General features: G+C 40.6%; 2 protein-coding genes across 4 annotated transcripts; one reads left to right on the top strand and one right to left on the bottom strand.

Moving 5' to 3' along the window:
- Nucleotides 1-106: 106 nt before the first annotated feature.
- Nucleotides 107-7342, bottom strand: stip1 (stress-induced phosphoprotein 1). The gene is made up of 14 exons (XM_086057072.1): nt 7180-7342; nt 4930-5139; nt 4689-4830; nt 3856-3997; nt 2942-3119; nt 2730-2856; nt 2465-2567; nt 1952-2072; nt 1707-1803; nt 1492-1616; nt 1360-1396; nt 1152-1255; nt 899-1071; nt 107-794 (listed from the first exon to the last, which is right to left on the bottom strand). Exons 1-14 carry the CDS (start codon nt 7186-7188, stop codon nt 722-724), a joined length of 1641 nt encoding a protein of 546 aa, XP_085913198.1. The 5' UTR covers nt 7189-7342; the 3' UTR covers nt 107-721.
- spata22 (spermatogenesis associated 22) lies at nt 6113-10766 on the top strand. Of its 3 annotated transcripts, XM_086057078.1 has the most exons (9): nt 7723-7791; nt 8038-8107; nt 8472-8609; nt 8696-8833; nt 9068-9245; nt 9415-9742; nt 9822-9942; nt 10024-10121; nt 10314-10764. In XM_086057078.1, the coding sequence occupies exons 2-9, from the start codon at nt 8068-8070 to the stop codon at nt 10503-10505; spliced, it is 1233 nt and encodes a 410-aa protein (XP_085913204.1). In that variant the 5' UTR covers nt 7723-7791; nt 8038-8067; the 3' UTR covers nt 10506-10764. The 3 variants fall into 3 exon arrangements, with proteins under 3 accessions (XP_085913206.1, XP_085913204.1, XP_085913205.1); XM_086057080.1 differs by lacking the exons at nt 7723-7791; nt 8038-8107 and adding an exon at nt 6113-6261 and having other exon boundaries at nt 10314-10766; XM_086057079.1 differs by lacking the exon at nt 8038-8107 and having other exon boundaries at nt 7731-7791; nt 10314-10765.
- The last annotated feature ends 84 nt before the right edge of the window (nt 10767-10850 follow it).

The following is a 10850-nucleotide window of genomic DNA, read 5'->3' as shown; positions in this document are numbered from 1 at the left end:
AAGCTATGTGATTCATTTTATTTCTAGAAATAAACGAAAGTCCACAACTAGTTTCTATTCAACCAAGTGTCATAGTCGATCCCATATTGAAGAATGCATTAAAAAGGCCGCTGTATGCTGCTTTATTAATTTTAATCATTTGAACAGCTGATATTTGAATGAGTCGAAATTGATATACGTTGCCTACAATCATACAACACATATCCAGTATAAACAGGCCGGTGGATCCATCTTAAATTAAAGAGATGATTAAAAAAATGGGGAAAGAGGCAAACCCACTGACACTAACTTTGAAGCACCGTGTTTAGTCAAGCCATCCAGAGCAAACAAACAATTCCAATTTGTGATCGACCTGACAATTGTGAAAATTCTCAAACAATTTTCGTGCTTTAAGGGAAAAATGTGATCTGCTTTACAGTGCGCAATGACCTTGAAAATAACAATGGATCTGATGCAGTATATAGTCAAATGTCCATAAACCGTTTGATTTTAGGGGCACGTTCACTGGAATCTGCCAAATGGCCAAAAAAAAAAAAAAAAAGATTATATTTAAAAGTGTCAGGACTTGAAATGCTAAAAAAAAAAAAAAAGAAAAAAAAAAAAAGAACACGGTTGAAGTGACACCACAGAGTATAATTTTGAAGGCAACAAAAAGACAATGTAATATTTAGAGAATTTGCATTTTGCTCCACTTTTTCTTCATATCTTGGCTTGTATCACATCAGTGAATGGCTATGAGTCCGACATCCAGGAGTTTCTGAATTTTCTTTGCAATGACAGGATTCTTTAAATGGCTGAAGTAAAGAAACGGGGGGAAAAAAAAAAAAGAGCCATCACATTTTTGGGAAACCTTTCAAAATGCAGACGCAGGAACATACGTAGACGTTGCGAAACTTACTCGCTGAGCGCCTGTGGGTCCTTCTGCATTTGCTCGAGGATCATGCGCATGGCGGGGTCGGACATAATCTGCTGTACCTCGGGATCGGCCATGGCTCTTTGCTTTACTTCCTCAGGACTGTCGTTCCTCATTGCCTGGCTGACCATGCAGCGCTGTAAGCCTTCTGTGGCTTCCTGGGTGGGAAAATGCAAAAGATGAAAGTCATTCGCACTACACATATGAATAAATGTGTCCCGAAATTGGACTAAAATACCTTTGAAGAAGAATCAAGCTCCAAAGCCTTCTGGTACACATCCATGGCTTTGGAGAAATCTTTCATTGCCTCTAAAGCAGCTGCTTTGCGTGTGTAGCCTTTAACTGTTGACACATTTCATAAATTAGCACTTAACAACAAACATTTCTTGGCAGGTATCGTACTTAAATTGCAGCATGAGAGACACTAAAGATGGCGTCCAACTCACTGAATGTGGGCTCAAGTTTGATGCACTCCTCACAATCCTGATCAACAAAAAAAGTTATGTTATTTAAATGGTGTAATACATATCAAGTGTGAGGGATCAGATCTGATCTAAAAACTCAGCGGTAGTTTTGACCTTTAGGGCGAGTTGAAACTCCAACAGTTTGGTGTAGCAGGCAGCTCGGTTACTGAAGAGCTTTGCATCAATTGGGTTTCTTTTGATGGCCTCGGTGTAATGTTTCATGGCTAGTGGATAGTCGCCTACAGGGAGCACAAGATAAGTTAAAAACTTGATTTAAAAAAAAAAAAAAAAAAAGTAAAAAAGGATAGCAACGTGAGCTTCAAACAAACCCTTCTGGAAGGCTTCATTTCCCTTGTTCTTCTCCTCCAGAGCTAAATCGGGATTAATGTAGGCTTGTTTCTCCAACTCTTTCAGGATCTTCTCTGCCTGCAGAATCGGGTCAAAACATGCGCGAGCCGCTGGAATTGATTTTTCGACGTAGTACTCAGCCATCAACGTAATATCAAGCGTGAGCATTATGTAGACACAACATTGTCAATTACATAATAGAGTATAATAAATGGGCGTGACGCACCTGTTGACACTTTTTCAAGACATCAGGAGTGCGATGCTCTGTTAAACTCTTGTTGAAATACTGAACAGCCTCTTTGTACTTTTCCTGCTTGAAGTAGGAGTTGCCAATCCTGGCCAGTGCCCTTCAAAAAAAACAAAAAAAAAAAAAAACAAGGAGATGGATATTAACACAAAGTAGTATTTCCAAATATCAGCCAAGTCTAGTCTAACCGAACTCTTTGCTCTTGAACACACGTTCCACAAATGGAAAGGCAATTGTGGAGTATTCCAACAGAAGGTTTATATCACTAGAGCTACTACGAGTTGTGGTGAAATAAATGTATTCCATGTGCATTACATTTTACGGTAAGAGGTATTGATGCGGTCAATCAGTTGTTAACTGCACAACTTTTTTCCCGTCCAAATCATACATGGGCTATTTCCAAATTGACACTTGAGGGTTTAAGAGTTTGTGTAAATTGCTTCGAATTGATGGGGGGGAGAAAAAAAAAGAAAAAAAAAAAACTGAACTCACTTGGCAATTTGTCTGTAGTCTTCACGGTTCTCTCTGCCAACATCAATAGCCTTCTCGCAGAGCTCCCTGCACTTCTCAAAATCCGCCTTCTCGAAGTAAACGGCTAAAGGGATCATGAAAAGAACATTTCAAGCGTGAATGTACATGCGAAATGTCGGCTCTATATTAACAGTTTGTCGCGACCCATTTGACCAAACTAAAAATATGACACCTGCCCAAAAAGCACATTTGCGTTTGAAATTGACAATCCCATAAAATCACACACCAGCTTGATTTGAAATATAAGTCATGTTGGTTGGATCATGCTTGATTGCTTCTTGATAATGCTTCAGCGCTGCATCGAAGTCCTTGTTCTTATAGGCAGCGTTCCCAAGTTCCTTTTCTTTCGCGGCCTATTAAATAGGCAAAACCGTGAATTAACACTTCGAATGACAGCAGTGACGACCCCGTGGCCAAAAACCTGATTGGCTGACTTACATTTCTCTTGTTCTCAGGAAGGTCTTCGTTTGTGGAAGGGGGAGTCTGCGCCTCTTTAGGTTTGGTAGTAGTTGTGGTAGGAGGAGGAGGAGTGGGCTCGTCTTCTTCGTCCATTCCGGACAAATTCAGCCCCAACAGCACAGAGAGTGTGGTCATGACTCTTTTATCTTGTAGCTTCCTGTAAAACAAAGAGAAACACTCATAATTTGCTGCCATCACGAATAAGTTGATCTTTGTCTGTGGGTTAATATGGTCACTATGGTAACGCAACAGACACCACAGAAGAAATATAAAGTTGATGAGCGAGCAACACAAAAACTGGGTTATTTTGTAGATTTAACAAACGTGAGGCCACATTTCGATGCAACTATATTAGCAGCGTCCTCTTGAAATGTGCCAACATAAGACACCTCAGAGCAAATTTAAAAGTCGCATATGGGCTTTATCAAGAGCCATCCGCAGCACGTTGCAGAGCGGGTTTCGTACGTGGTCTGATTTTTGCTCATTTTACGAGCTTGTGCGTTTAATATTAGTGTAACTGCGACCGAGACGATTAGCATCTTGACATTTATCAGGAGAATTTTTTTTCTTCTTTCATCTGTGCAGCCCGGGACCAATCTGTGGCCAGTGGTTGGGGAATACTGCTGCATAAAATGTGTATTGTATGAATAAATGTAAAGATTTTTGTACAACACTGTCATTAATTTCATGCAATTTTTAAGGAAACATGCTATATTGGGATATATAAGTCTTTCTTTAAAATTATTTGTCATTGCTTTGGGGGAAATTTCTAGTATGAAAAGTACTAGTGGTATCGGTACTTGGTATCGGTGACTAGCCATGAGTTGCATGCTTGCACCGGTCGGAAGAAAAGTGCCATCGAACATCCCTACACATAAAATAAACGCACATACGTGCCAAGCGCAGAGGGGTTGTTCCTGAGTTGCTCCAGGAGCTCTTTGTAGCTCGGATCTGCCAAGAGCTCACGGGTTCGAGGATCATTCTCCAGCTTTTGATACATGTTAGGCATGGCGAAAGGATTCATCATTGATTTCTCTGAAATACAAAAAAAAATAATCAAAGATTGATACATGTAGAGGCGAAGTTGTGTGACAGAGAGTGTACAGTCATTTCTGCACTGCAAGCCGTTACTTTTTCTGCCACACAGATGTGACGTGGTCAATCTATGGATTTCTACTAAGAAGCTTCACGCTGCCAATAGATTTGTTGATAGTCTCACGACATCTGACCAATAAGATTATTGAACACATCACAGTGGACTGTCCGATTCCTGTCCGAGCTTTGTAGACCAGAAACGACCGAAAATGTAAAGTCAGAATGACATGTTTAATCTTTTTGATTTGATTTGAATAATCGATTAATCTGGCGATTCTTTTGTTCATCAATTGATGAATCGTATTTCTAAAACATGTTTTAATTTCCACCCCCTTCATAAAAAACATGACATTATTTCAAATGCACAAACATAAATGAATTAAGATTCAGTCACTGGTTTTGGTCCATAACATGCCAGAAAAATCAGCAAAAATTTGGATTTTTTTTTCCCCCAAACTGAAAGCAAATGTTTTATTTTGATTCAACACAGAGATGAGCAGTCTGTTATCATGGAGGACAGCAGAAATCAGACTTAATCTCATGTCAATTTCTTATGATGACAGTGTCACGATTCTCTTTAATTAAAGGTATATAATCATGGTGCTTTTCTGCGGGCTATAGAAAGATCTACCTGCGAGGCGGGCCTCAATGTTCTGTAAACCCTCCTTCAGCTGCTGATTGTTTGGCTCATGCCGGATGCCCTCTTGGTACGTCGCTTTTGCATGCTCGAGTCGTCCAAGAAATTCCTGTGCCGCAGCTTTGCGGGAGTAGCCCTTGTGTTGATAAGGATGGAGATTGTTCACTAATTTAGTTTACTGCAGGGAATTTATTGTCAAAAGGATTCGAAAGGAAGTAGACGCAAGTCACCTCACCTTGCCCCAGTCTGGCTTTATCTTGATGGTCTCACAGGCATCCTCGAGAGCCTTTTGATAATTGCCTTTTTTGGCGTAGGCAGCTGAACGGTTGCTGAACAGGACATGGTTTTTGGGGTCGAGAGTCACGGCCTCAGTGTAGCAGCGTATCGCCTCGTCAATATTTCCTGCACTCAGTGCTTTGTTGCCTTGGTCTTTCAATGCAGACACCTGTGAACGCAGAGGCGGTAAATAAATGAAACACAAGCTGACCATAAGACGCTGCCGCTCATGTAGTTTTTTTTTTTTTTATGGTTAAGAAAAATATATGATGACTTCCTCCAATATAAATCTGATTTGGATTAATATATTTGAACAGATGCCAGTGGCAAGCAAGAGGCAACAGGCATCTGCTCATGTCAGACAGGTGCAACACAAGTGACAGAACATGTCTTTAATTTCTTCTCGCATCTCTTTATTCCTACGTACAACGTACATATTATCTGACATATGACATTACACTCAGAGTGTACTGAGCAACTACTATTAAAAAATTGACAAACCACATAAAGCTACAATCCACCCTAGAACGCAGTATGCCAACTGTAAACGTTGTCAGGAAACACAGACGTTTTAGTTACCAAAAATTGATTAATGGAAAAAAATTGTCAGCGGTGTATGATTGATAGTTAATTGATGTGGACGGCATGTTGCATATACAATTTCATGTCTTGTAGTATAAAACAGGGGTCACCAACCTTTTTGAAACAGAGCTACTTTTTGGGTGCAGATTAATAGGCCCACCAGTACATTTCTGAACCAACACATTTGCTGAAAATACCTTTAATTTAAATAATAATAATAAATTATGATATTGAGTTCTCACTGTGGGTCCACAATGATATAACAAGGTACAAAACAGATGTCAATATGCAACGCTATTTATGGTGTGTAAATGTTTACATTTTTAAATGATCACTTATGTAACATCCCTCAGAAATCACAATGTCCTGTCGCTGGTGAGTTATTTTTAGACCAGGTCTGCCATCTTGGTGACCACGGCAGATATAAAAGAGGCAGTTATTATTATTATTATTATCATTGTACTTTTTAAATAGAAATGACAAACACGTTCCATAAATCCCCCATAATGGTACAGGTTCCTGGCGAATGTCTCTCCACTAACCCAATTTCAAAGACTGCTCCGCTAAGTTTGTGACGGGGCCAACAGCCTTGATGGAATGCACAATAGAATGAAATCGACACACTCTACAAGGAAATGCAAGCGATGGCTCGCATCAGCATCGATGCTATCTTGACTACTCTCAAATACAGCGACTGTGCCCTCTTCAGGCGAGTAAAGTGGACCACACTCTTTTGCATGTAATGTCCAGTGTTTTTAGCAACCTTGCTGGCTCCTGGTGACAGTTTGTTTGCCTTCCCCCAACTCCTGTGTAACCTTTGTCAAATATTCAGAAGGAAAAGAGTGCTAATAACTTAGTGTGTTCATTGTTAACTGCAAAAGCCGGGAGCTACAAGAAAAAACAGTGTAGTCATGACAGCAGCCCCTTGTGCATCTAGAAAGATCTTCCGGACAGAGCACAGGCGGTTGACGAAAGCAACCGAAATACCCCTGCAGCACGTGTATTCGAATGAATACAGTACTTCACTACACGCCAGACCCTAAGATACAACATATTAATAAAACGCAAGAAATGTGTCATTGAATGTAGTTACCTAGTCTTAACAATCGTTGCGCCAAGGACAGCCGATTGATGCAAACCAGTTGTTCACAAACGGTGTGATTGTACGTGCAGTGACACATTTCTACAAATGTGAATGGCAGGTCGGCAGGCAAACTATACTGCATTATTAAACAACAATGGTGACGCTCAATCGTAGCTCATCAGCTTGACGTATTTGCTTGACTTTGACATCGAACCGTGTAAGACAATGATGTCTAAGGCATTTGTGCCCTCACAGCAAACAAGAAACTGACCCGCTTACATTGGCAAATTCAAGAAAGCACAGATCCGAAACGTTGGCACAAGATGATTAAACCGCATAGCCAAGCAGCTACAGCGTGGGACTAGCTGATAGCTAACCACACAAGCCACGGACAATCAAGCTAACTTAGCTGGCCGTTATCAGTGTTTCAGTACACAAGTGTATCTACGCTAACCTCAAACAATTGAAAGGTGAAGTGAATCATGATTAAAACAATCGAAACGTATACATGTAGGGCGAAGACAAGATTTGACGAACACTCACTTTCTCCATGTTGCAAGCATGAGGTTCCTTCCAGAAACTACTGCGTGCACTAGCGCCGCCCCCTCAACAACGTGCAGGTTGCCAGTTGTGGACTGTCGCAAATCCGCATTTGCAATATCATCCCTGGAAACTTCCCGAAGGCGGTGAAAACGCGTAGCTAGTACTAGCTAGGCTGCAAAAGTGGAGAAAGATTTTCTTGCCGAACCAAGCTACTCAGGTCTCAAGGAAGTATCTTTGTGTTCCTGGTTGTTACAAGTGACGTTGAGATTATCCATTCCACAAACCCGCGTTACCCATTGATAAAAATACAAAAATAAATATCCAATTTAAAGATGTCTTAAAATTAAATGTGAAACTTATTAAAAGTGTTTTTAAATGTGTGTGTGTTTGTTTCTGACGCTGATCATTAAACATACCCATACCCATACATTATTGCTGTTGTTGAACATCTAGCATAAGTGTACTGTACCATTTTACATGTAATTTCGACAAGCACTTTCATGGTGCGTATGGAATGTCGGATTTTATTGTTACAGCCTGAAGGCACCACAATTTGCTCAAAAGTACAGTACTGCGCTGCTTTTTGGCGCGATTTGCTTTGCGTGCTTAACCGTAAGTCCTTTAGCCAAGAATAACGATATGAAATATTTTTAAATATTACAGTATAGTCATTGATTATTTTTAAAATTTATTTGAATTTATTGGTGTTTATTGGACTTGAACGATAACAGCCGAAATGTTGCCTTTTTTCACTGTAATAAGTTGAATGTCAGACACAGCTAACTAGCATAGCCAGCTAACATAGACAGAAATCTGTCATGTCCATTTCTTAACCTATCATTTGCCAATTAATTTCAGTATTGCAGCCTATATCTTTTAACAGCCGGGATGAAAAGGAATGACAATCTGTCAAGTAGACCAACAGCAGGTTTGAAAGAATATATTTATGGCCCTATTCGAACCCCAAACCTTTTCACTGTACTGCCTTACATGATACACGTGTATATAAGCATATGTGTGTATAAATAAAATGTGTACATAGATGTATTTGCATTACCACTGTGAGTTACTCGGCATCCTTGTGTCCATTGAAAAGTGCCATGTAACTCTGAAGCGTTTTAGTTGTAGTAGTATGTAGTAGTAAAACTAGTAGTATAAAGCTCAGAGGGATATTGGTTATTGTTTTCTTTACCTAATATTGTAGCTGTGATGTGTACATTATGAATACATACCTTTGTCAGATTGAAAGTACTGTTAGTGAAAAACGTTGCTGTCCCTGCTGTCTCCGTCAGGCTGCCCCCCTGTGCCTCTATTCAATCAGAAGAAAAGAAATCTAACTCCTTTGATGTCGACTCCTTCTGAGAATGACTTCTTTTCTCACACCAAGTTCATGCCAAATACCAGCTCACCTGCCTCGTGTGGTGCATCAGGTGAAGAATTCATTCAGGCCCCGTTAACGTACTGATTAACAAGTACTATTAGTGAAAAATGTTGCTGTCCCCGCTGCCTCCATCAGGCTGCCTCCCTGTGCCGCTGTTCAATCAGAAGAAAAGAAATCGAATTCCTTTGACGTCGACTCCTTCTGAGAATGACTCCTTTGCTTACACCGAGTTCACGCCAAGTAGCAGCTCACCTGCCCCCCCTGGTGCATCAGGTGATGCATTCAGTCAGGCTCTGTTAACCTTTACTGCAATAGTGTCAGATCACCCATTGAGTAAGATGAATGTGCCATAAACCAGGAGATAACCTTAAGCTTAAGAGCCTCCGAAAAAAACGGGCAATGTGAGGGCATTAAAATTGAATGTCACCAATGCTATGCAAAGCCTTGCTGCTCTAAAGCAAAACCTACATTTAACTAAGTGCTTCTTGAGAATGACTTTCTCCCCAGGTGCCTATGGGTCTTTCCAGCTCCCAGATTCCTCTTATGATGCTCATCCAAGTCATCAGCGGAACCAACAGAACATGGCACGATCTACACCGTCCCCACAATATGGCAGCTATCGACCTGCACCAACAATGAGAGCATACGCACCTTTACCACATCCGTACAAAGCTGCAAGTACAATGTGGGTTTTCCATGGAAGTTACTGCAACAACAACTTGAAAGTTGAATGGAAGTCTTGAAAAATAGTATCATCACAAGCACAATACAATATGATAATAAATAAGATATACATAACATTAACATTATGATGAGTTGTTGAAAATTAGAATTTGAGTTTATTTCATTCTCAGCTCGAGGATGGGAGCACCCAGCAACCCCGAGAGACAACAGACTTCCAGATCAACTTTCACTTCCGGACAGAACCAGTATCAAACATCTTCCAGCAGTCAGAGTGCCTCCAGCAAGCAGACGCCTCATAGCGGGTTCTCTCAGATGGGCCAACAAGCGTCTTACGGGCCGGCCAATCCTGCACGGTTCCGATCTCTGCCTCTACCTGTCGGACCACCCAGCGGGCCAGCTGCTCAGACACAAAACAAATGGAATTTTACAAACAGTTTCCCCACATCTGTAGGGAAAAGGAGTGCACATAAACCCCAGACTCCACAAGAAACACAAATGGTATTATTCGCATAACATGCACCATGTTAAAAAGTATGCACTCATTGTATCTTCTGTATTGTTTTCTTTTGTTGAGCAGAAGAGTGTTCCCAAAAAAGCACCGTTTGACAACTCACTCAGGATTTTGACTGCAGTCATTGACGGCATGAAACACTGGAGTCAGTTTAAAGACAAAGTCACGTATTTTTTGGAGATATTTGGTTAGTTGCTTGTGGACCACCGTTGCCTCTCCTCTCAACTCATAACCATGTTAACATTCCAGCATGTGCTCTACCCCTCAGCTACTCTTGACTCTGCTGTGACAATTGGTCACCATGGCACCAAAAACTTCCTGTTGAGAGATGGCAAGGTGGCTGTGCAGTGCATCTTCTATGAAAATGTAAGTTGGGGAAATACATTACATAGCATGAGTGCTTCATTTTGTGTGTTTATATATAAACAGTGCACACAATGCAGTTATCGACATATTGACTTTTGCATGTTGCCGCACAATGATCAGAATTTGCAACTCATTGACAAGACAGGTCTGTGGTATTTTTGGATCATGCTCTTAACGGTCTCATTCCTGCAGGAGCAAGAGCTACCGCGTCTTATCCGTGGTCAAGCTTACCGCTGTGTCGGAAACTATGACCGGAGAAGAGATGTCCTGGTGTGCATGTCAGTTCGAGCTGCCAAGCCCTCAGAGGTCAGAAATGCTCAGGAGGCCATCAAAGTCTGCGACTCTCACATGCACAAACTCGTCAGATTACTTCATGAAGTCTGACAACTGAAAGTGAAATCGTTTGCCGAAAAGAATAGGTAGAGTGAATAGCAGTATTTTCACATGGTTATTGTTTTGCAGTAATATATACACAATTTGATGAGCTTCATTAAAAAAAAAAAAAAAAACGTTTAAAATAGTTTCTTATCTGACTTTTGTAGTATGAAAACAAGAAAATGTACACAGTTGAGTTCACTTGCTTGTTTTGATTATATCATTGTATCCGTGTTGGAAAAAAATTAAAAGGGTAACAAATGTGACCAAAACGTTTAAGTGGAAACAAAATTAAATCATTGAGTAGTTTTATTACAAAGGAAAACCACAGACCAGCAAACAATGTTAACAGAT

The sequence above is a fragment of the Filicampus tigris genome, chromosome 17 (genome assembly GCF_054856515.1).
Source record: "Filicampus tigris isolate MCC_2025a chromosome 17, RoL_Ftig_1.0, whole genome shotgun sequence".
NCBI lineage: Eukaryota > Metazoa > Chordata > Actinopteri > Syngnathiformes > Syngnathidae > Filicampus > Filicampus tigris.
This window is presented reverse-complemented; position numbering and strand designations above follow the sequence as displayed.